Source organism: Diadema antillarum, unplaced genomic scaffold, assembly GCF_040938485.1.
Source record: "Diadema antillarum isolate AM-2024a unplaced genomic scaffold, OU_Dant_1.0 scf00000075, whole genome shotgun sequence".
Lineage (NCBI taxonomy): Eukaryota > Metazoa > Echinodermata > Echinoidea > Diadematoida > Diadematidae > Diadema > Diadema antillarum.
Window position 1 is genome coordinate 2599869 of NW_027270964.1, and position 25762 is coordinate 2625630.

General features: G+C 38.1%; 1 protein-coding gene across 1 annotated transcript in view; it reads left to right on the top strand.

Moving 5' to 3' along the window:
• Positions 1-1855: 1855 nt before the first annotated feature.
• The window catches only part of LOC139717479 (uncharacterized), a 57211-nt gene continuing 33304 nt past the window's right edge, over positions 1856-25762 (top strand). The window contains exons 1-4 of the mRNA XM_071628985.1: positions 1856-1947; positions 4018-4082; positions 6317-6390; positions 16155-16223. Coding sequence (XP_071485086.1) covers positions 1856-1947; positions 4018-4082; positions 6317-6390; positions 16155-16223 — 300 coding nt within the window. The remainder of the gene's footprint in view (positions 1948-4017; positions 4083-6316; positions 6391-16154; positions 16224-25762) is intronic.

Sequence of the window (25762 nt, forward strand, 5' to 3'; positions counted from 1 at the left end):
AGTCTCCCGTTTGCTTGGGGTTTCAGTCGGGAGAATCTCCAGATCAGAAGGTACTTTGGGTTGGAGTCTCTGATTGTCTGATAATTGATACAGAAAATCACCTTCCATTGGCAAAAGAAAGGAATAGTAGCATGTGTACAATTCACAAATACATTTTACAAATGAAGGATACAGCGCAGTCAATCGATACAAGTCAATAATTCTGACATTGCGCATTGCTTAGCACTGCATGTCGCGTTTGTCAAATGTAACATTTTTAACAAACATCACAAAGCAGTTCAAGACATCGTGCGCTGCTGCATGCTTCTTATGGTCAATGTAGGATCCCTTCACAACATCTAATCCACCATACGATTTCTCGCTTTGTATTTCCCCAATTTCCCCTTCTTTTGTTTGAATTTTTGATCCAAATATAGAACAAACATACTTTGCCTAATTTTGAGTTTCTTGTTCAAACTATAGGCCTCGATGCCTCCAAAAGGTCCATTCACTTCGGGGCCACACCCCCTCAGTGAATAGTTCTTTTGGAGTCACCTCTGCCCATAGTTTTAACAAGAAACTCTCAAGGCAAAGTATATTTGTATACTATAACGTGTGCATTATTGTTTTGTATATGGGTTGATGAACTATTTTTACATTTTATCTGTGGATGAATACCAGTAAGCTAGCCCAAAGGTATAATGTTGAACTTATCTAAACAACCAAGATGTTTAAAGAAGTGTTCCAAACACATTGAACACAAACTTAGAAATTGTTTAAAAAAGAAGTATTAGCAAATAAAATGTAAAGTGATCGAGCATGTGCTTGTAATTGATTGAGTGTGTACTGCTGTTATCTACATTGTGACGTCAAGTAGAGTATGCAGCTCTACTTTTTTTGCTGTGCTTTTGCATGCTCATGCATGTAAAATGATACAGAAAAATGCATGTTAATAAAGAAAATGAAGAGTGTACACGCGACTCATTTCAGTGCTTCTGATTGGCTACGTTCTTGAACCCAATTTATGAAAGATGTTGATATAATATGTGTACAGTACGTCATACTTTACTCGGGAGGAATTGGTATGAGAAATGCCATCTCGTGTTGGTGCATTCCAGAGTCCTCTGTTTTCAAGGAATGAGGGATGAGTACAAATGTAATTAAAGTAGCATGGATACATGTATGGGGCTTCAGAAAGCAAACAGTGCTCGGAGATGACTTGCATTTATACACTGTTACTCATGTACATGATGACAATGATATACATGATGATGTCATCTTCATGGCTTTGTGCTCATATTGCCGGACTATAAATGCCCGTTTCCTATCTATACTGTCACTCAAAGGGATCACCAGGTGATCTAACAGGGAATACCTGGGAAGAATTTCTTTCATACTTGTGAATGAGCTCCCATCTGAATTGCTCTCAGGATCTGCTCTTCTGACCAGTGCAGTATACTAGTGTACAGAACTCATTGGTGCATGGGCAAAATGCTAATTTCTTGCACATCAGTTGTGACCTTTGACATTTATATGCAAGGCTCAACATTAGCAGTGGCCCAGTGGCTAGGGGCCATCAGAAATATATGTTGGGCCACCAGTTTCTAAGAAAAAAATATGTTTGAATATTGTTATGGTGGCCCAGTCGGGCACCCAAATTATGTTGTTGGGCTTCCCAAAGAAAAAAAATTGTGTCAAGCCTTCACAAATGTATTGTAGTGCCTACTGCATTTTCTGTACCGCAGGAGGAATACAATGTTGGGTAATGCTGTGTATTTTAATTGCCCCTTCCCTAATTTTTGCCCTTTGCTCGATGTCCAGATTATTCTGTGGTCATACTTCCTTGCTGTTGACATCGCCGACTCTGTGAAAGATAATGGGAAAGGAACTGGAATTGAAAGATATCCTGACGGGACCGTACACTCTCCGCTCGCTGCAGCCTTGTGACCTGTCCTGCTGCAATAAGGAGTAAGTTTTAGAGGCATTCTAGCTCTCATTCACGAGACATTGCAGGAGGTCTGAAACAGAAATCAGTTCAATGGGTTGTCACTTTATAATGGATTTGAATATGCATTACCTGTTGTATCACACATTTCTCAATTCACGGGGACAATGTACAATATGCAAGTTACAGCAAAATATATGCCCATGAAGATGGGCATTATGGGTGTTTTTTGTTGGTGATGTATATGGATTATTTGAGCAGTAACTCGATACTGATTTTCACATGAAAAATTACTAATTAAATAGAGACTATGAAATCATGCAAAATGCAGTGTAAGGCCACTCCCTGATTTAATGACATTGTACTTAAGATTAATAATTAACTACCCACACCACTGAACAGTGTAGATCTACACTGTATGTACGTGGCATACGTAGCCAGTCCAAAATCAATATTCCTTTTTATAGCTGACATCAGGCAAATGAGCGCATGTTTTCGAGATACATTGTACATATCCTTGGATATTTGAATAGCAATATATGTGTATGAAAAACCTGAAACCACTCTTTCCATCATTAGAACCACTTTCTGACCTAACTATCTGATTACAAATTTTGTATGAGTCTGTATAGTTTTGGTTGAGACCTAATTTCAGGTTTCTAACATTTTTTTGTGAGATAATGAGAAACCTCTTATAGAAATATGAAAGAGCATGTAATTCCATGAGGAATTCAATGTTTATTTGATGAAAATTGGTTTTGATATGGCTGAGATATTCAAAACAGAGCAATTCTAATAAGTGTGGGACCCACACTTCTTTATGATCGCTTTGTTTTACTTTGTGTTTTGATGTGTCAATCATTCCAAACCCGATTTTCATCAAATAAACTTTGAATTCCTCTTAAAATGGTATGCTCTACTATTTCATAAGTGTTGTCTTGGTAACTGGCAAAAAGTTCAAAGCCCAATTCTCATCTCCACCAAGTTCGTACGTACAGTATGTACAAGAAGCCAGCAGTACAAACTTCAGCAGATAAAGATGATAACCATCTGAATCATTCATTGCTAACATCTTTTTCTTTCTTTCTCTGAGACTCGTAACGTGTTCAGCAAGACTTTGCATTTAAAAAGAGTCATATTTGTTATACCTGTCTCAAATATGGCAAAGTATGTGTGCGTGTGTGTAAATCCAGCACTAGAAAGCATTCTGTATGTAAATACTTTTGTGTGGTGGTGCAGGATGCAGCCAAATTGAGTATTAGTATATGAGTTGAAAAAAGTTGCTTGATTTCAATTTCTTTTCTTCCTTCAGAAAATAGTTGGAAAGTATACACTAAACTTTGATTTTGCAGCATGTGGGTTATTTTCTCTTTGTTTTATCAGTGTTTTAATAATCAGGTATTGCCTAATGTTGTACATGTGTATTACATTTGTTGTTGTTGTTTTTTTGTTGGGGGTTGAGGGATGGATGGAGGAGGGAAACCTAAAATTGTTTGTGCTTGGCTGGCAGTGCAGAGTAAAGAAGCTATTGGAATGAAATTTGAAGCAGATGCTTTTATTACCCGTAAATGAAAGTCCACTCCCTACCAAAAGCAACACAAAATGAAACATCAGCAAACAACAAACACACAAAAACAGTTACTGTAAAAAGCATTATTTTTATGCTGTGTAGAGTAAAATGAATGTTGTGTGTTTTTAAGATGGCAGATGGTCACTGCATTTGAGCAAGCACTTCAAAAGCTCACCACTGCCACAGTGGTTAAAGGCTTTAGCAGCATTAAAGGTAACCACGACATATTCACTCGCGCTTCAGGAGTAGCGATAGTGGAGAAATTTATTCATGTGTTTACGTAAGTCCAAGAACAAGCAAAGAATTTGCATGCTTTTGTTTTCATGCTAGTTTATAAAATGTCCACTTTTGCAGTTCCCTTCTGACTTGGCAGTATTGAAACCGCAACTTCACACTAGTACCAATTTAAGTGAGATAAGTGACAGAAAGTGTGCATGCATCTAGAAAGTGAGTTGTTCTAAATAAATCAGAAAGATTGATAGAGTGATTGTTATCTGTTATGGTCTTCCATTTCTCTGTGCAGGCAAATCTTGGAGTACTTTGAAAACAGCTACAGTCTGAATGAGAGCATTTTTGCTGCTCTCAGGAGTGAGTATATTGTACTGTAAGATGCACAAATTTTCACACAATTCATGCTGCTTTTACTTTAGCTAGCATGAATTGTAAAATCTGTGAAAATATCTTCACAATTTTCTCTGCACATTTTTGAGTTGAAAATCTTGCATCACCAATTCAAGAACCTGCAAATATGTTTTTGATCTGCTCAGTGCGCACGAAAAATTAATCGCATGAAAATATGGACATTTACAGTGTATTCGTCAGTACATGGATGAATAGTGTTAATGATAATGATTATGATGATGTTGATCATTGTTAAATTATTATTATTGTCATTTTTTTCATTATCTGCATCATTGTCATCCGATTTTGTTATTATCAGTAGTGCTGTCATCATAAAATGTTACAGAGTATACAATTCTTAGAGGAATTTAAACTTTGTACGACGAAAATCGGTTTTGAAGTGGATGAGATATCCAAAAACAAAGTAAAACAAAGCGATCCTTATAAAAGGTTGGTCTCACCTTTTATTAGGACCACTTTATTTTGGATATCTCAGCCATTTCACAACCAATCTTCACCAAATAAACTTCTCCTCTTAGAATTACATTCTCTTTCATATTTCATAAAAAGTTTCTCATTATCCCCCCCCCCCCAAAAAAAAGAAGAAGATGGAAACCTGAAGCCCCATCTCAAACCCAAACTATACCATCCCTGTCTAAAAATAACAGCAACTGATTTCATCCTGCGTTTGGTTGGTGCGTGTTCAGCTTCCATTTGAACAATGAAATTTGCTTGGCAATGATGAAGACCTTAGGGGGAATTTTCCTGGTGAAGGATTAGCTGTCAATGTCAAGTTGCACATAAACTTAAAAGGTCATCCACAGAGGATTTATGTACTAGTATACACATCCTCATTCCATTTGTCTGCATTCCTTGTATTATATAAACAAACTGCATGGCAGCCAGTGCAGGCTGTGAGTGATGTGTGTATTTTATGGATGCAAGCTAGCTGAGCAAAGTATAGCAACTGATCCCATTGTCAAACATGAAAGTCAGTCCATTGCCATTTCCAACTCTTTCTATGTTGATTTACATATTGTAAGCCCTTTGGCATTGTCTAAACAAAAGGATTTGAATTGTTGTAATGGTCCCTGGTTACCTACATATAATGGACTTTGTGTGGCAACTTTAGTCATGCTGCTTAAATCTGTATATTATAGTGGGCAAAGAACTACTCAAAAATACTATCAATGCTATTAAAGGAATGCATACCACAACGTACTGTAAAAGTGGATATTTTCACGCGACTAATTTTTTGTGCTTGGCCGGGTAAGAAGAGTTTGCCGTGTTTTTAATTCCATGGAATCAAGGCATCAACTACTGGAACATATGGCATGCAAATATGTTCGCGTGTTTTTTATTTTCTTGCCAGTTTCTGGTTGCATGAAATGCGTGAAAATTTCAACACCACGAAAATTTCCACTTTTTCAGTATGGGTAAATGGTTGTGTTTTTACCAGTGGAAACATCTGTCTATGCTTAGCAGCTGATGGTGACGACTCTGAATTTTCCTAGAAGTTAAATTTTCTTTCAAATAACTTACTTACAAATTGTTTTCTTCAAAAGTTGTCACAAATCAGTTTGATAAGACTGTCAGTTTGGTCAGAAATCTAATTTTCTTATCCTTTCTGTAATCAACTTTTAAAACAATTGTTTTCTTCAGAAGTTGTCACAAATCGATTTATAAGACTGTCAGTTTGGTCTGAAATCCAATTTTCCTATCCTTTCTCTAATCAACTTTACCGTTGATGTGTAATCCTCGCGCAAGGGTACATTTTAGATCAACTGTTATTAAGCATGATGTAAAATTTTATTTATCAAATTTCAATGTCAGTGAGGTTTTGAGACATTGAAAATTCAGTGGACAGCGGTTTCGATAATCCTTTATCAAGTGCCCAAATGCACTCTTCAACATGTATAAATTACAGTATGTCACATACAATGTACACAATTGTTTTTATTTCGTGACTAAAGACTTGCAAGTTTGAACTTGGGAGAAGGGTAGAGCCCCTTACGTATGGAAGTTTGAAAGAAGTGAAAGTATGCAGATGCTGTGTTGCTGAGATTTGAGCTGTAGCATCCACCTGTTTTCCCTCCATGATATTTTGCCATTGCATTCCAATATTTGAATGCCTCCACAGTTTGCAGGCATAGCATGAATAATGAGCATTTAAAGTCCCAACAAGTTTCCTTTTCTTTGAATTCTGCCCATATTCTACTACGCCCATACAGCAGTCGTGTACATCAACAAGCTCATGCTTGCTGGTCTTATCGAGGTAAACTTCCTGACAATTTTCCCAGACTCTATGACTTGTTGGAATGTATGTCTCTACATTGCCGTTGTTAAAACTGCCTTTAGCATGAATATTTTAAATTGTTCAAGTGTTTTTTTTTTTAGTGGAAATTTATGAGTGGATATTTTTACATCTGTGGGCACATACTTGTAACCCCTTGTGTGGCAGATGCATACTCAGTAGCTTAACTTGCCATTTTTGGGGTTTTTTTTTGGCAGTAGCATTCAGCAATCTTTCCGAACTTACACTAATTATACACAGCTGTATGTTTAAATAGTAAGGCCATTTAGGTGTAGCTAGGTACACTTTGTACATCCTCTTTAAACCCCATTGAGGACGAGTCCTGATTATACTCGGGCAGGTGTCTATGGGAAATGTGTTTGTAGCAAATTAGTCTGTCCTCAACGGGTTAGTGACCATAATGACACAATAGCCAGTAATAGGGATTAGGGAGATTATGTAATCTATATTAGTTAAAAGGGATAAGGGGGATTAGTTTCTTCTTATTAACTGACAATTTTGACAATTCCTTTCAAGACATAACAAACAAAGTACAGTAAGGGATATAAAAAAAACAAAAACAACAGATCCTGACATGCCATTCCAATGAAGATTGCTTGTGACAACCAGAAGGTAGCCCAGAGGTATGTGCAACATGGTGATGATTGTTGATACAAACAAAAAAAAAGATTTCAAATGCTGAAGTATAGGAATAGATTAGTAATGAATTACATAATTCTGAAGGAGATCCTGAAGGGTGCTTGTCAATACAAACAGTGTGTCCATTAGCAAAGATGTGCCCAGTTTCATGACAAAGCAGTTCTTATGCCTATTGTGAGCATTTACAGAATGCGCAATAGTTCCCTGGCATTTTTATTTATGTTTTAGAATAACAATTATTATGATACTGTAGCTTAGCTTTGTGTATTCTCTTCATTCTGACATATTACCATAATTAGACAAAACATACTCTACTCTTGCTTCATGTTCGACTATATACACTTAGTTATTATTGTATCACCTTCAGTGAAGTGATATGTGAAAGTTTACATGGAATTTTGTGTAGTAATAATGCCTTAAGGCTTTGTGCTTGTGCACACTCATTTGATTAAAAAAGAACAAATACACACCTAAATTTATGGTTAGCATGGTGGGAAAGATAAACAGACTGGGAGAGTTTCCATGTCACATGATTGAAATAAAGTTAACTCTACAGTATCCCGTGAAATATAGAAACCATATTTCAAATAAACGCCCCATCAATGCCGGGTTGACAATGTTGTGGAAAAAGGTCTTTAATAACGATCCTAGACTCACTCAACCATCATAACTTATCAACAAAAATACAAATAACTTTACATCTTAAACAGCAGTTCACAGCAAGGGCAGGAACAATTTGCGAGGTTTCACGATACAGTTTGATGTTCACCGAGGCAGAAATTTGTTGTTGCTGTTGTTGCTTTGACATCAGGCATTCCGAGATGTATTCCCCATATCAATAACTTTAGCAGGTCATTTTTCATTTCTAGCATCAGTGCAGTTTATGTGGGAAAAGGATAAAGGATACTGCAGCCCATGAACAAACTAGTCAAAGGATGACTGCACACAGGAATGCAACGTATAGTTTGCAAAATGAAGCATCTGAGTATTGCTGCAGGGAGAATGAAGTTTGGATGGAAATTGAGAGTGGCATTGTGAAAAAAAATAGGATAGTCAAAAAGCACTTTTCTGGCAAACAAGTAGGCCTACACTGTAACTTCTCTGAATTCCACCTTTCCTTGAACAAAATCAAGTGATACTCTGAGAAGAAATATGTGTTGCACAGTGACTTGATGAGAAATTTGCATGCGTAATGATCTCTCATGATTTGTTTGCCCATTCTGATACAAGAATGATCTTTTTTTGTGTGTGTTTGTGTGTCATTATGTAAATCAATCTTATTTGTCAGAGTTGACACATTGGAAAACTGGAGAAGCACTCTGCGTAAAACATTGTTGTGAGGTGATGACATTATTACCTTTCTAATTTGCATGCTCTAGCAGACTTCTGGCCAATACACAGGGAAAAAAGATAAAACTATTGGTACTTGTGATACTTACGATTACATCTGATAAGTCTAATATTTTCATTAAATACAAGTGTATTTGGAGTCAAGGTGATTGGAACTATTTACTTGAATTGTGAATGAGTGCACTATGCAGTGCCAAGAAGCTTGGTCGGAAGTAGAAAGTGACTTGCATTCTTAACCCAATCCTTACGGGAATCTGGTATACCAGGTTCCCGTGGGAGCAATTGACATACGGGAATCTGGTATGCCAGGTTCCCAAGATGAAGACAAGAGTGCATGCTTTTGTGGCCCAAATTCATGCTTCTTTGTGTTATAAAGTCCTCCAAAATGGGTTTGATGAAAAGATTAGAGTTTATTCTATCAGCGCTTGTTTAATTTCTGTTGGAAGAATTCGTATTTTACAGTATTTTTTACCTTTGTTCTGATTTAGTTTGCCTTGCTTTGCTACAAAACTCGTATGAACATGTACATTAGCGATCAAAGCTTATCACAGCAGATATCTGTGTTTGCTGACCCCAGTCATCGCATTCTGGTGCCTGATTTGTGTAGAACAAAAGAGTCTTTGAACCCATCAGCGCACGCTCTATTCATACATCTCACCCGATTGATGTTTCTAATGTTCAAGGGCACATGTAGTTGACCGTGGGGGAGGGGATGCATGCACCGCTTGACTGCTTTTGCACAGGTGGATTACTTAAACCTGTCCGTTCTCTGTCGACGGGCAAAAAGAATCTCATTTGGGGACATTGAAGGTATTTTAATAGAGAATTGCGGAAGGAACGGGTTAAGTTGGTATCTTTTCGGCTTGAAACTAGATGACAACCTGGTGGTTACTTGAGTCCCCGAAGTCACAGAGATATCTCTGCGAAGTCTCTGAGACGTCCCCTGGAATGTAGCTGAGCCTTTGGGGGGGTCGCAAGAGAATTATAGAACATGTTCATTTTTTTTTTTTTTGTAATGGAAGACCCTTTCCAGTATCCAGCTAGTTGCAGAGACCTCTGTGCAACATCTTTGTGACATCTCTTTGAGAACTAGTAGCGGCCAAGTCGTCGTATTTTCAAGGTCTCTGAGATGTCTCAGTGGCTTGGCAACCTTTTGGCTACCTACTCAAAGATCTCGCAGAGAAGTCTCAGAGAGGTCGCAGCGATGTCTCTTTGAACTTCTTAACGAATGAATTTTCATCTTATTTGGAGACGTCTCTAAAGTTGTCTAGGAGTCTCCTTCTTGGTACAAGTTCTAGCTATTTTTCAGTCCTCTGAGTTGACTGATCAATCATGGTAGTTGTGGCAAAACATACTCCATTGAGATATATCCTTATCCCCTAAAACCTTTATCAAGCATCAATTGTATTGTATACCACCTTTGCTCCAGAATTCTACCTTTAGCACTGCTGCTCCCAAAAATTTACTATTTATAAAGATTTTGCTCTCAAGGCATTATCATGCAGTTTTTCATTGGCACATGCAATGTTAATGTAAAGTGAACCTTACTCCTTTTTCGTCAACTTCTCCACGTCAGCAAAATGGGCATTTAATACATTCAGTAAATATGGTGGACATAAGATAGTCGTCCATCTACAATGTGAATAAACTGCACAGTATGATTTTATATCTAGTATTCAAAGAGGATAACAGTAATACTTTGTCTAAGTTTATGCATCTGATTGTAGACAGCAGGGACCTCACAGGAAAATGATAGGAAGACCCGAGGTAGTTATACTTTGGTTTGTCAGAAAAAAAAAGAGAAAAATCTTTATCAACAATCACATTCCAAATATCCTTGGAGGCGTGTTTGCACACCTCCATTCTCTCTATCTCAATTGGCTCTAGTTTGGAAGGTGTGTCCAGCAGTACCTTCTTCTGATTTATTTAGTTTGATCTTCAGGTGTAAAGTTACCAAAGATTATCAGCATGTTGATATCATGCCCTTTGATCAGTCCCGTTTTATTGTTGACATACATTAAAGGCCTGTATGACCTTATCGAGATTGTACCTTATATTAGACACACATGGATATTTTATGGGCCTGGTGCTGTCGCCTCATGAAGATAACATACTAAATAAATAATGTAAATGCCAAAAAGTTCTTGTGCAGATGCACACCATTCCATAGGATCTATTAAGCTCAACTAACAATATGTACAGGTACATCAAGTGGGACAGAATAAAGCCTTTCAGTGTAAGTTGTAAAAGAAGAACGCAATATCGGACCAGTTTAAGTTTCCAAGAGATTGTGTGCCCTGTGTAAGCAACAGACCTGTGCACTAGTTTTGTTCAACTTTATGCACATATTTTGTCTCTGGATGTAGGTAACAGGCTGTTCCAACCTTCTGAACAAATTTCAATGCAATTCAAAATTTTTAATAAAGTACTTCAAGTGCATTTGTTGCTATTTTGTACAATTCTCAGGCAGGTCTTTGGGCAAGGTCTCGCATGCTAACTGTTTGGTTGTCGGGAAAAGTCTTTGTTGAAATAGCTTTTATAAAACTTGAATATAGGTTAGTAAACTGTCCTATCAGGAGTGCATGGTTGACTAGTGGTATTGCTTCAGGATATTCATTTTTTCAAATCTTATGGTATGTAATAAAAATATACATTCCCTTTAATTCTAAGGGGAATGATAAAACATTTGCTGGCACCACAAATGATCTCTAAATCAGACATCGTTGTGGAGATTTTGTTAAAAAGTACCTGCCCTAAAGGAAGAGGCCAGAAGGAGGATGGAGGGTACTGAGGACAGAATGCCAACCAACAATTTTTTTTTTTTTTTGAGAACTCTGGCCCTTTTCAGGGCCACATACAATGTACATACATGCTCCCAAGAAACAGAGCTACCAAGTCTCACGCATTCTGCGTGAGACTCAAGCATTTAGGGGCCATCTCACCATCTCACGCATGACACCCATTTTTCTCACGCATCGGGCGAAGTCTGCAACTTGGGCCTATAATAATGAGCATAGCTCAAAAGATTAAAGTAATAGTTGCAATTGAAGGTATATTTCCCTTTTGTCTTTCAAAATAAGTAAAAAATAGTCACTTAAGTATGCACCTGATCGCACCATTAAGAGCTAAAAATTGAAAAAGCTCCCTACCGTGGGAGGCCATGGGGGGGGGGGGGGAAACCCCTCCCACACCCTCGCTTGCGCGCACATTCGCATGCCGAGATGCCGAGTCATGAAAATCTCACTCATAAAATTTTTTTGAACTTGGCATCCCTGAAGAAAGAATATGTGGTGCACCTTTAAGTCTTCTACGACTAAACTGTGGCTAACAAGTACCCTGTTATACTTTGCACTAAAACATCAAAACGAATGTTTGACATCTGTCAAAGATTTAATAGAAAATTATACTCTGTTTAACCATCTGCTTTTATACAGTAAACATGCTGGTATGGCGTGCTGTACATACTATGTATGTAGGTCCTCTTGAATAAACCTAGTCAGTCGTGGCACTTTGATCTTATAGCAGAGACGATTTATGTAAAATTTATGATTAATTTTGTACAAGGTGGCTAGCATTTTTGTCAAAATTAAAAACCAATACGTCCTTCAAATATCTTGTTTAAAGAATTGAAACAGGAAGGGAGACATGGTTAGGAAGTGTTATAATGAGTGGAAAATGGCTGCAGTATATAGCCCTAATGTATTCCAAGTTATAATTCTTGGTTAGGCTGACAGACATCACGATCTCACTGAAACATAATGTAGACCATGTAGGGTAAACAGTCAAAGTCAACAAGAAAAGATAAAGAGTTGCAGCTGATGTGTTTTATTACCTGCTTCTTCTTCTTCTTGTTTATTTTTTGGGGCCTTTTAATCCTGTATTTTAGAGCCTGGCACAGCCCCAATATTTAGTATGTTCCAAGTCCTCAAAGGAGCATGTTTGCTAATACTTGAACATGAATTTATATCATGTCAATGCTTTGAGAGCTTTTGATTTGCTCTTGGCTGGGATAAGAATGAGATGCCATCTGTGCCCCTTTCACACTTGACATTTATAGTAGCCTTTCATACTGCAGTACAGGGTATGAAACTAAAACCCATTGTCCAGATGTTACAGAAAACCCCATTCGATTTGCTTCAGTAGTCAAAGAGAAATGAGGAATTTTGTAGAGCATGTCAGGAATCTCTTCCCCCCAAGTTCTGTCAATTGTCTTAGTATGCAGTTTCAAGAGCATCCAAGTGCTAAACTTGGAAGAAACAGACTCATGACATGCTTTACAACAATCCACATTTCTCTGTGACTGCTGAACCAAATTGAATGGGGTTTTCTGCAAAATAGAGCTAAGATCTTATATTTCAAGACCCTGAAGTAGCAGTTAGACGGTTGAATCATATGGTTTGTAGTGACCTCGTCTACAGCCACTATGTCTATTTTCCAATTGGTCTACTGGCATATCGTCTATTACCGATTCGTCTAATACCCATTTGGTCTACAACTCGTTTTGTCCAGTACCCATATTGTCTAATAGTCACTTTGCCCACTACCCGTACTGTCTAATACCCAACTCGTCTAAGGAGCATTTCGTCTACAAAACAATTGATCTAATAACCAAATCGTCTACACTCACAATGTCTATTTGCCATGTCGTCTAATATCTATTTTGTCTACTACTAGTTAGTCTACTCCCACCTCGTCTACAAGTCATTTAGTCTACGTTCACTTTGTCTAGTTATCATATCGTCCAACCCTTAGTTTGTCCATACCCAATATGGTCTATACCCATCTGGTCTGCTCCCAACTCGTCTACTCCCAATTGGTCTACTCCCAATTGGTCTACTCCCAACTGGTCTACTCCCAATTGGTCTACTCCCAATTGGTCTACTCCCAATTGGTCTACTCCCAATTGGTCTACTCCCAATTGGTGTACTCCCAACTTGTCTACTCCCAATTGGTCTATACTCGTCTATACCCAATTGGTGTACTCCCAACTGATATAGTATAAATTACTCTCAACAATTTACCCAAACTGATCATTTCCATCTGGTCATGCTAATACTGAATATACCACTTTGTCTAGTGTCCAGTCCGTCTCACTGTCATGAACTATTCATATTAAACCCTGCCCTTGATTAGCACAAAAATCAATATTAGACTATTCTAGTTGTTAATTATTCCGCACATGCTGAATATACTAATCAATGGTGAGACATGACTATCCAGTCTACATTCTGGCCGTAAAATAACTAAATAATGATAAACTAGCTCAGTTACAATCCTCCATCACAAACGAATTGTCAGTCATACGAAACAGAATTACATTTCGACCGACCACCCCAGTCCACCCGTACCTCCGTGCGCATGCATGCAGCGATCTTTGCGGGATCCCGAATAAGGAATTATCGAGTACGAGTGTAATTTGATTTTCATTGCGTTTGGTACACTAGTTAGATTACACATCCACCACAAAAATACACCGCAAGTTTTTCACACTGTGACATTATCTTTTTTTCCTAAAAAATTGTCATAATCAGAACATAAAAATTTAAACCAAATGGGGCACCAAGAGTGTTCAACCTATTTCACTGGGAAAAAAAAAAACTGGATGAAGTAGACTTAAATAACAACAACAAAAAAAAACTATAACTAGTAGTAGACCAGTTGGGAGTAGACTAGTTGGCAGTAGACGAGTTGGCAGTAGATGAGTTGGCAGTAGACGAGTTGGGTGTAGACCAGTTGGGTGTAGACTAGTCGGGAGTAGACGAGTTGGGAGTAGACCACCTGGGTGTAGACGAGTTGGGAGTAGACCAATTGGGAGTAGACAAGTTGGGAGTAGACCAATTGGGTGTAGACCAGTTGGGATTAGACCAATTGGGAGTAGACCAGTTGGCAGTAGACCAGTTGGGAGTAGACTGACTGGTTATTAGACTAATTGACTATTAGACAATGAGTTGTAGACCAATTGGCTATGAACAAAATGAGCTGTAGACTATTTTATTCATAGACCTTATGATTAATAGACGAAATGGTCAATAGACATAATGGGTGTTAGACGAAATGTGACTTAGACAAATTGGACATTAGATAAAATGGCTAGTAGACGAAATGACAATTAGACTAATTGGCATATAGACAAAATGGTTGGTAGACGAGTTGGTAGTAGACGAAGTTAGTTTAGATGAGATGGCATTAGACTAGGTGGACAGTGGACAGGGTGGTTGTAGACGAGGTGCCAATTTACCAATCATATTGGGTGTTATCAATGCCATAATACGATTGTAAATTTTTTTTTTTTGGCTCCTGTATTACCATGGTACTTTGCTGTCAAATGCAGGCTTTGATGAGAATAATCACGGATATGCCTCTGGAAGATCATTATGATATATGCTTTTCCTCCATGACCCCGTTTACAGTGCGGGTTGGGCCGAGCCGCGGCTGAGCCCAGCCTCAATTGTAGGGCTGAGCCCCGCAATTTTGTCCGTTTACACTGCCGGGCTCGGCCGCGCTTTTAATTCAAACCTTTCAATATTTTGTCGTAGTGGCGCTCTGCTTTTAAACAAACGCAATTTGGTATAGTCTGGTTTTCAGACCCTTTGCCAACTGGATTCCGTGGAGACGAAGTCGCCGTTTGGGCAAAGGCCTTTGCCGAAGGAAAAATCCTTTGCAGGACAAAACCACCTTAAACTACATGTATACTAGCTTTCTATGTTGAGGGGGTTAATATCCTAAATAGCAAAATAGTACTGGCAGAGGGTTTGGAAGCCAGACTGAAATTGGCCGCGCATTTGGCCCACTTTCCATTTACACTGAAAAAAGGCCGAGACCACCTCCAGAGCAAGGCAAAATGCGAGGCCAATTTTGGCCCCACATTTGGCCTTTTGCGCGTTAACACTGAAGCGGGGCTGGGCCGAGCTGTGGCCGAGCCTCGCGCTGTAAACGGGGTCCATGTAACTCCTTCCTCCGGCAATTCTCTTCGAGCCTTCAATGTCCCCAAAAGAGATTTCCATCGCTAAACTCTAGATATGCTGTAGCATGTGTCATTTTATTGTATAAAAAGCAATGAGATAGCACGATAGATTCACATATTGTTGGAGTTGCAGAGCTGAGATTCATAGTACTGGTGTTTCCTCAACAAAAGGAAAACAGCAGAGCTTACCACCGTAACTAGGGATCCTGCATGATAATATAAAAGGTAAACACTGGGTGGTGACGATTGTTAGTGCCGCAGAGTGGCCATAGGCCAAAGACAAGTGGGAAGAAAACACAATGTAATACACAAACACTAGATAGGCATATTGAGTGGAGAGAGTCCAGGAGCCAAAGCTCTATGTTTGAACACCTAGTCAGCTGACAATGGCAAAAGAATGTGAGTGCTAATCACATACTCACAGCCATTAACCCATTTAGGACGGTTTGATTTTGCTGCAAACACACATTTCCCACCGAAGCCTGCCCGAGTAAACTCGGGACTCGTCCTCAATGGGTTAAAGTAGCAGGCCTGTCTCCCCTGTACACCCCTAGTTTGATTTAGAAAGCAGATGAATACAGTCATCCATTGTCAATTTTTGTACCATGATCTTGTGTGATCCCTGCTACTGTATTCAGTGGTGATATATCAAAGATAAAGAATTTTGAAGAATTGAAAATTTAAATGTAAATTTCAGTTACATGACTGTGTTTTTTTAATTTTATTTCAAATCTAACAATTCCATGGTGTTCTTTTTTCTCTCATATCACAGGAAAGGGTCAACTACGAATATGAAACCCTGTTTGAGACAGGGGTTGATGAGATGAGCTGGGATGATACGGTAAGTTTACGGAGATGATGGTCATCCTAATCAGGAAATCATTTTATCATACGGCTAGGTGATGATGCCCAGTGTGATGCTTCTACCACTCCGGTGTTAGGTCACTTTGCTCTTGATGATTACTTCAGAAGTGCTATTAGACCAATTTATTTATACAAAGGCAAGGATAGTAATGACAGTTATGAATCTAAGTGTAAGATACTATATGTACTGTAAAACGTTGTATATGCACTTTCATTTCACAAATTTCTCGAGAGCCAAGATTCACGAAATTAAAATGTACAGGAAAGTTCTTGTCTACACTATGTATTGAATGTTAGAGGCAACTTGCGAAAATATTGTGTTTTACAGTACTTTACTTGGAGAAATGGTAAAATCAGTGAGCTAAACTAGTCTTCACTTTTATACCTCTTTGTAGTTTAGTTGCAGGTGAGGCTTGAGTATGGAATGTGATTTGATAGGAGCTGATTCCATAGGCAAGGTTAAAGAGCCTATAATACTGGGAAGTATTATTATTTGTAACTGTTAGTGCCCTAGGATTTTGGAAAAGGTTGATGCTTGAAAATCAGGTTGTGCAGATTGATAAAGATGGTATAAGAATGTAAAAATGTTATGGGGCTTGCTTAAAGGTAAACAGTAGGAAATAATCAGGATTTTGAATAGCATTGTTTCAAGGTGAACCTGTAGAGGTCTTTTAGCAGGAATGTCACATAGTCTTGTTTCCAAGCATTGAAAATTAAATCTTGGATGATCAAAAAAATGACAAATTGCCAATGTCAGCTGTCTACAATGAGTATCCACATATTTTCACATGACAGCTGCAGGGGTACGCCGCTCCCTGGTCTTGTTTTAGTACTTTACATGTACAGGTATCTACCTCGACCAGGCCTCCCCATCACTACTTTCTATGATCAGTATGCAAATGGGTAGCCAACAGTTTTTAATACTTGTCTTACAGTGTATGTGTTGTTTTACAGTTTGCATTGTAGTGCAAATGAAGAGAGGTTTGCAGTAGTAAAACACGATGTGTATGTGTTCCTCAAGGGACCCGTTGTTTGGAGAAAGAAACCTGAGAAAGAGAATCTAGAGGGAAGGGTAGCAACAAAGGGGGTGTTTGGGAAGTCAAATAGTGACAATTGAAGAGCAACAGTGAGTTGGAAGTTGTGGTTGCACTGAGGGACATACAGGGGGGTAGGAGACAGTGATGGCTGTATAAAGGAAGAATAGAGTAAGGGGGGGGGGGTGGCATTTATCAACTTACTTCTGGTGCAAAACTAAGGTTTAACTTGGGCTGCGTTTGTCTAACTTGAGAGAGAGAATTACGTTTCAAAACGTGTTACGAATGGTGTTTGCAAACGTGGTTTGAAATGTGTTTCTCGGGGTGCAGCGTTTATCTATCCATCATACAATCGCGATTTGGGTGTTGTCACTGCGCAGCTGCTTTGTGCTGCTCGACCCAGGAAGTAAAGGTCAACTACATATCATACCACCATACATGCCTCATCATTCACACACAAATAATGGGTAGAAAACACAACTGAAAAACAGCTGGGAGTTGACCATGAGATACAAATGCGATTCAAAACGGCATTGCGTTTTTATATTTCACTACTCGCCGAAAGGCCATAATGGTCTGAAATGTGTTTCAAAATGTCCTTTAAATGGCGTTTCAAAATAGGGTTTCTAAATGCGTTTGAAAACAAGTTTGCGTTTATCCATTCCCAGAAAATGCCTCAAACTTTTTTTAGGATGGTGATTTTGCCCCAGAAGATTTCAGATAAACACATCCAGGTCCTTGGTCCACAAGTTTTGGGTTATTTGCCCTCTTGAGCGAGACAGTATGGGTTTATACAATACAACATCATGGCATAATCTGGGCTCTGTTTTATGAAGAGTTATGATTGATTGTATAGTTGATTTCTATCATACGTGTAAGTCTATGGCAGTCTGTGTGGTAAGGAAATTTATTATCTATTATATCTTTTGAAAAGACAGAGCCCTGAAAAGGCAATTCTCAAACTTCTGTTTTGCTCAATTATTGTGCAGCGATGTGCAGATATGCTAGTCAGTTACATTGTACTTTGTTGCAGTACTGGTATTGTATACTGTTACTTGCCAAAACTTTTGAAAATTTCACAGAAAACATATTGCTTTGCCCAAATTGGATTACTACACATGTCTATTGCAGGAAAGGTAAAAAACAAACAAGTTGTTTTCCCACCCAAAATATGCCTTTTGTGATATGAGGCATAAATCTATACAGAAATTCCGATAAGTATAATTCAAAAGTGATAGAAACTAAAATCTCAAGGTCAGTAGACTGCTTCTGTTGGGCTCTTCATAGACACAGTCGATGCCTAGGATTTCATAGGCTTTCAAATTCAGTAGTGCGAGTGAAATTGTTGCATGCCTGGTGGAATGAAGTTTTTTTCATGAACCCAAATGCAGAGCTGCCCTGAAAACTTCCTGAAAACTTTGGTATCTCTTTAATGTTCTGATAAGAGAGTGTAAAAGCATCCCTGGTTGCTCTTTGCAACCTCCCCTATTATGTGTGATTTAAAAGATTTGAAAATTGCTTGGCATCATTATTTCCAGTAATCATTGGAAATTTCAGTTAGGGCTAGGTCAGAGTAGCTGAATGTGTATGGTGATCTCTTTATTTTGTCTGAATTTGTATGATGCTGTCTTTATTTGTCTGAATATGTATGATGCTGTCTTTATTTGTCTAAATGTGTATGATGCTGTCTTTATTTATCTAAATGTGTATGATGCTGTCTTTATTTGTCTAAATGTGTATGATGCTGTCTTTATTTGTCTAAATGTGTATGATGCTGTCTTTGTTTGTCTAAATGTGTATGATGCTGTCTTTATTTGTCTAAATGTGTATGATGCTGTCTTTATTTGTCTAAATGTGTATGATACTGTCTTTATTTGTCTGAATATGTATGATGCTGTCTTTATTTGTATAAATGTGTATGATGCTGTCTTTATTTGTCTGAATATGTATGATGCTGTCTTTATTTGTCTAAATGTGTATGATGCTGTCTTTATTCAGGGCTGCACACTAACCCATTTTTTCTGCCGGACCAACCTGTCTCTGTCGGACCGGTAAATGCCCCGTTTTACCATTTTTTGCCGGTCCGAACAGAAAATTTGCCGGTCAACAACAACAACCTAAAAAAGCGTTAAATGACTTGCAAACTTATTTTCTTGTTTTTTATGGACGTACCCCCCCCCCCACCCATGTACATTTTACAGATTAATATTTTTTTTTTAACTTGCATTATTTATTGCACAAAAAAATATAAAAATAAGTTGGGAAAAAATAGAATGTTTGTTTGTGATTTACAGTGTAAAATGATAATGAACAAAATCAGATTGTATCAAATGCGTTTGTGACTTTTTCTAAACATCGGCACACGAACTTGCTGCGTAACCTGCTCTTAGTGGTCAGTTGGATTGCGACGATTTAATGAATTATTTTAGCTGTGATATTTTCTGATGCACGCGCTACAAGGGGTTCTTTATTTTTCTCCCGATAATCTATTCGCATTTGTGCATGCGTTCTTGAAAGGTACACGACATGCAGGGCCGAATTCGCGATCCTTTTTGCGCCCATTTCCACCTCAAATATTAGCGGGATTGTGACGATTTCATAAATTACTTCGGCTGTAATATTTTCTGATGCAAGCGCCAAAAGAGGTTGAAAATGTGTCCTTTATGTTTTCCCGACAAACTCTTCGAATTTCGTAAGTGCGTTCTTAAAAAGATGCACCACATGGCCGAATTCATGATACTTTTTTCGCCTATTTCTACCTCAAATATCAGCGGGAGTGTGACGATTTCATAAATTATTTTGGCTGTAATCTTTTATTATGCACGCGCCAAAAGGGGTTGAAAATGTGCCCTTTATTTTTTCCCAATAAACTCTTCGAATTTCGTAAGTGCGTTCTTACAGATGTTCCACACAGCCGAATTCATGATACTTTTTGCGCCTATTTCTACCTCAAATATCAGCGGAATTGTGGCGATTTCACGTATTACTTCGGATGTAACTTTTTGTGACGCACGCATCGGCAAGAATGGTTGAAAATGCGTTCTTTATTTTTCTCCCCATATTCTCTTCGCATTCCGTACATGCGTTCTACGACACGGCCGAATTCACGATCATTTTTGCGCCTATTTCTACTTCAAATATCAGCGGGATTGCGATGATTTCATGAATAACTTCGGCAGTAATTTTTTATGATAAACGCGCCAAAACGGGTTGAAAATGTGTTCTTTATTTTTCCCGGATAAACTCTTCGCATTTCGTAATGCGTTCTAAACAGATATACGACACGGCCAAAAATCATGATTCTTTTTGCGCCTATTGTTTCCTCAAACTTCAACGGGATTGCGATGATTTCATGAATTATTATTCGGCCGTAATCTTTGTGATGCACGGGCCAAAAGGGGTTGAAAATGTGTCCTGTATTTTTCTCCCAATAATCTCTTCGCATTTCGTACATGCGTATACGACACGGCCGAATTCACGATCCTTTTATCGCCTATTTCTACATTAAATATCAGACGAATTGTGACAATTTCATGAATTACTTCAGATGTAATCTTTTGTGATGCACGCACCGCAGCTAGAATGGTTGAAAATGCGTTCTTTATTTTTCTCCCCATAATCTCTTCGCATTCCGTACATGCGTTCTTGAAAGGTATACGACATGGCCGAATTCACGATCCTTTTTGCGCCTATTTCTACCTCAAATATCAGCGGGATTGCGATGAGTTCATGTATGACTTCGGATGCAATATTTTATGATACACGCGCCAAAAGGGGTTAAAAATGTGTCCTTTATTTTTCCCCGATAAACTCTTCGCATTTTGTAAATGCGTTCTTAAAAGATACACGACACGGCCAAAAATCATGATTCTTTTGCGCCTATCGTTTCCTCAAACTTCAACGGGATTGAGATGATTTTATGAATTATCACTCGGCTCTATAATCTTTATGATGCACGGGCCAAAAGGGGTTGAAAATGTGTGCTGCATTTTTCACCCAATAATCACTTCGCATTGCGTACATGCCTATACGTCACGGCCGAATTCACGGTCCTTTTAGCGCCTATTTCTACATCAAATATCAGCGGGATTGCGATATGTCATTAATTATTTCGGCTGTAATCTTTTGTGATACATTCACCAGAAGGGTTGAAAATGCGTTCTTTATTTTTCTCTCGATAATTTCTTCGTATTTGGCGTTTTCAAAATTATACATTGCATGCAGGGCCGAATTCGATATTCTTTTTGCGTCTATTATTGTTTACTCAAATTCCAACGGGATTGCGAAATTTTCATGAATTACTTACTATTCGGTTGTAATTTATATGATGCAAGCGCCAAAAGGGGTGAAAATGTGTCCTTTATTTTTCTCCCGCTAATCTTTTCCCATTTCGTACATGCGTTCTTATCTACAAGGTATACGACATGGCCGAATTCACGATCCTTTTTGCGCCTATTTCTACTTCAAATATCAGCGGGAATGTGGCGATTTCATGAATTACTTCGGATGTAATCTTTTGTAATACACGCACCAGAAGGGTAGAAATGTCTTTTTTATTTTTCTCCCGATAATCTCGTCGCATTTGTGTATGCGTTTTTGATAACCAAGACGGCATGCAGGACTGAATTCAAGATCCTTTTTTTTTTTGCGCCTATTATTTCCTCAAATTTCAACGGGATTGCGTTGATTTCATGAATTGTTATTCGGCTGTTATCGTTTATGATGCACTCACCAAAATGTGCCCTTTATTTTTTTTCTTTTTCTCCTCTATAATCTCTTCGCATTTCGTACATTATCTTTTGGAAGATACGACGCGGCCGGTCGAATTCATGATCCTTTTTGGGACGATTTCTACCTGAAATAATATGTAAGCGGGACTGCCATGATTTCATGATTTTTTTTTTCTCCCTAGTATTATCTCTTCACATTTTGTGCATGCGTTCTTAAAAAGTACACGGAAGGGCCGATTTCGTGATCCTTTTTGCGCCTATCTTCGTTATGAGAACATTCTGAGCGAATGAAAATATCAATTTGTGAAATGACTGTGCAAAATAAAAATAAACGCAATCAGACCCATTTACTGTATCGCTGAATATCGAATGTGTTTTTACTTTTTCTAAAAATCGACACAAGTAAATTAGTTCTAACATAACTGCCACGCTGCTGCGAAACCTGGATCGGATCGATCTTGCGTTAAGAAATCATAAGTAAAATGACCCAGAAATGCGTGCGCTTCTTTCAATGCTTCTTGTCTGGCATGACCGCCGATCGCAAGCAAACGAGAAGCAGTTACACTGTACATGCTTTGCATCGTTTGCTTTGCATGTATTGCATTGCATGGCAGTGCGTGAGCAGCGCCAAATGCGCAAGCGAACGCGAATGTAACTGGTCGACTGCTAGTATAGTGCTCAAAACTATGTTTACTGTACAAATTGCACCGGTAGACATAAACGAAAACTTGCGTAAAACTTGTTGAACAGTGCGATATCTTGCATTCTGTTTTTCCCTGATCGGGGCTGCTCTTTTCTTTTCTACTGACCCCACCAATGCTTTTTTTTTTACTGGTCATGTCGGACCGGTAACTTGTGGATTTCCTGAAAAGTTACCGGTCCGACAGTGACTTTTACCGGTCTTTGACCGTCGGACCGGCGCCAGTGTGCAGCCCTGCTTTATTTGTCTAAATGTGTATGATGCTGTCTTTATTTGTCTAAATGTGTATGATGCTGTCTTTATTTGTCTAAATGTGTATGATGCTGTCTTTATTTGTCTAAATGTGTATGATGCTGTCTTTATTTGTCTAAATGTGTATGATGCTGTCTTTATTTGTCTGAATATGTATGATGCTGTCTTTATTTGTCTGAATGTGTATGGTGCTCTCTGTACTCATGCCATAACACAAGGTGCAGCAGGCATCATCCAGAAGCACCAATCCATGAAAATTCGACTGAAAATTTTACTGAGTCACGGTATTTTATTGGTTGTTTTGTTTTTCAAAGTATTGTATTTGAAATATTATGATGTTATTTGAAATATTTTGATGTATTACCTGTTCAGATGAATATATGTCTGATGTAGAATGATAAATATCCCAGTGGGAAAAAAAAAATGAAAATTTTAAGCTTGAGGTGGAGAAAAAAATAAACATGTTTTGAGTCACATACTGTATATTCATCTCGCTGCTTTTCTTTTACTAGATGGGATGCATGCGAATAAACATTAACCTTTAAAAATTTGAAACTGGCACACTAACTAAACCTTGTTCTCTGATGGCATGTAGCAGATATATCATGTGTTTGCACAGTGTGCCGAGGGCATTCACACGTAACAATGCCTTGCGTGGTTGGTAGCGTGCAGAATGTTCATAGAATTCTGATTACCAGCGACACAAAAGCCTAATTGCAATCCTTTATGTGTGATCCGCATGGGAGACGATACTTGGAATAAAATGCTCATAAAATTTTTCTCTTGTATAATTTATGCTGTTTTGTATGCCTTTTTTGCAGATTGTGAACTTCTATAGCGATATTTTAACACCAAAGATCCTGATGATTAGTAAATTTAGACTAGATAGAAGTCATAGAGGAACTGTAACTTGAAGTACATTGTACATTGTATGTATTACAAAATACAATGACCAATATATGTAATGTAAATGTAGTGATGTACAATGGGAAGTATACAGGATAGCCCAGAAAGAACGAAACATCTATTAATTAAAAAGACCTTTAATTTCGGCAAAATTGTTTCAAATATATGTCATTATTTTGCAAACTATTGAAAAGGCCATTCTTTTTCCAATAGAATGACACCAAGTTCTTTAATTTTGGTTTAATAATGCGTTATGATTTTAGGACAATTTTTGTCAACCCTTGCAATTTTTAAAATGTGATCATTTTGCACTCTCAGAGATACCGAAACAAGAGAGAATTTGGCTTGCCATACAACCAGTAGCATCCACAATGTGTAGAATGTGGGGCGGACGATGTGATTGTCATTGGCCGTTATCATTGTGAATGAGACGAGCTGTTAAGCTCATTGAGATGCTAACTTAGCTGGAATATACGTGTAGCGAGGTTTATTCAAAGGCATGATTGGCAGTGATGTGTTTTCATGATTGGTTTTAGGAATAAAAGCTCGTACTTTTAATTAAGTATACATTGATAAATAGTGTAGTTAGAACTGAGAATATTGCTGTGTTGGTTTATGAACAAATTAACAGGTATCTCGCTGGGCTTGAACAGTTTGAGACTGCAGATTTTGCTAGTTGTAGAAATGTCTGTGCTAGCCTTCAACTCTGAGACATCTGTACTGTGAAATTACAGTGTCTCTGAGCAGTCACAAGAAAATTTAAAGACGCGAATTAACAATGCAGCTGACCGATTTTAAAGATTCTCAATCTGAGCTGTCTGACCTGTGTAATTTTGTTCAATTAGATGAAAACTACAAAGAAAAGCAAGCATAATGAAGACCATAATTGATTTAATCCTAAACCGACACAGAAGTATTCACAGTTCTCACTGTATTTATCAATGTACACTTAATCAAAAGTACAGGCTTTATTCCTAAACCACTAATGAACTCACGTCACTGCCAGTCATGCCTTTGAATTGATAACCTTACTATTTTCCAGCTAAATTTAGCATTTCAATGGGTCGTGCTTTCACAATGACAATCACACCGTCCCCACATTCCACACATTGGCCCGAATTCACGAAGATGGTACCAATGAAACCATGGTTTAAACCGTGGACAAAAACCATGGAGCGCCAAGTGTCATTTCGTCCACAAAATGACTGTTTCGTTAACAATATTATCATTTTGTGGATGAAATGTTCAGTTAGTAACAAAATGCTGTCATTTCGTTACAAAATAATCATTTCATTGACGAAAAGTGATTTCGTAACGAAATATTCCATGCGACACTTGGCGCTCCATGGATTTTGTCCATGGTTTAAACCATGGTTTCATTCGTACCACCTTTGTAAATTTGGGCCTATGTGGATGCTACTGGTTCTATGGCAAGCCAAATTCTGTCTGGTTTTGGTATCTCTGAGAGTGCAAAATGATCATATTTTGAAAATTGCAAGGGTTGACAAAAATGGTCCTAATTATAACGCATTAACCAAGATTAGAGAACTTGATGTCATTCTATTGGAAAAAGAATGGCCTTTCCAATAGTATGCCAAATATTGACATATTTGCAACAATATTGATGAAACTAAAGATCTTAGAAGTTCTGTTCTTTCTGGGCCACCCTGTATAGGAAAGAAAGGTCAAAGGGATGGTGGTAAAGCTGTTGGCATTGAGGAGTTCTTTTTTTCTTCTACTGTTAAAGACCTCATATTACCAATGCTTTAGCAACATACACAATACTGTATAAGCTGTTATTTTCGTGTACAGATATTTTGTCGAATTAGAAGCTGACAGACATTTTCGCGAGATGTTGATTTTGCGAATTGACACCAACGCTATCTGGCATGTA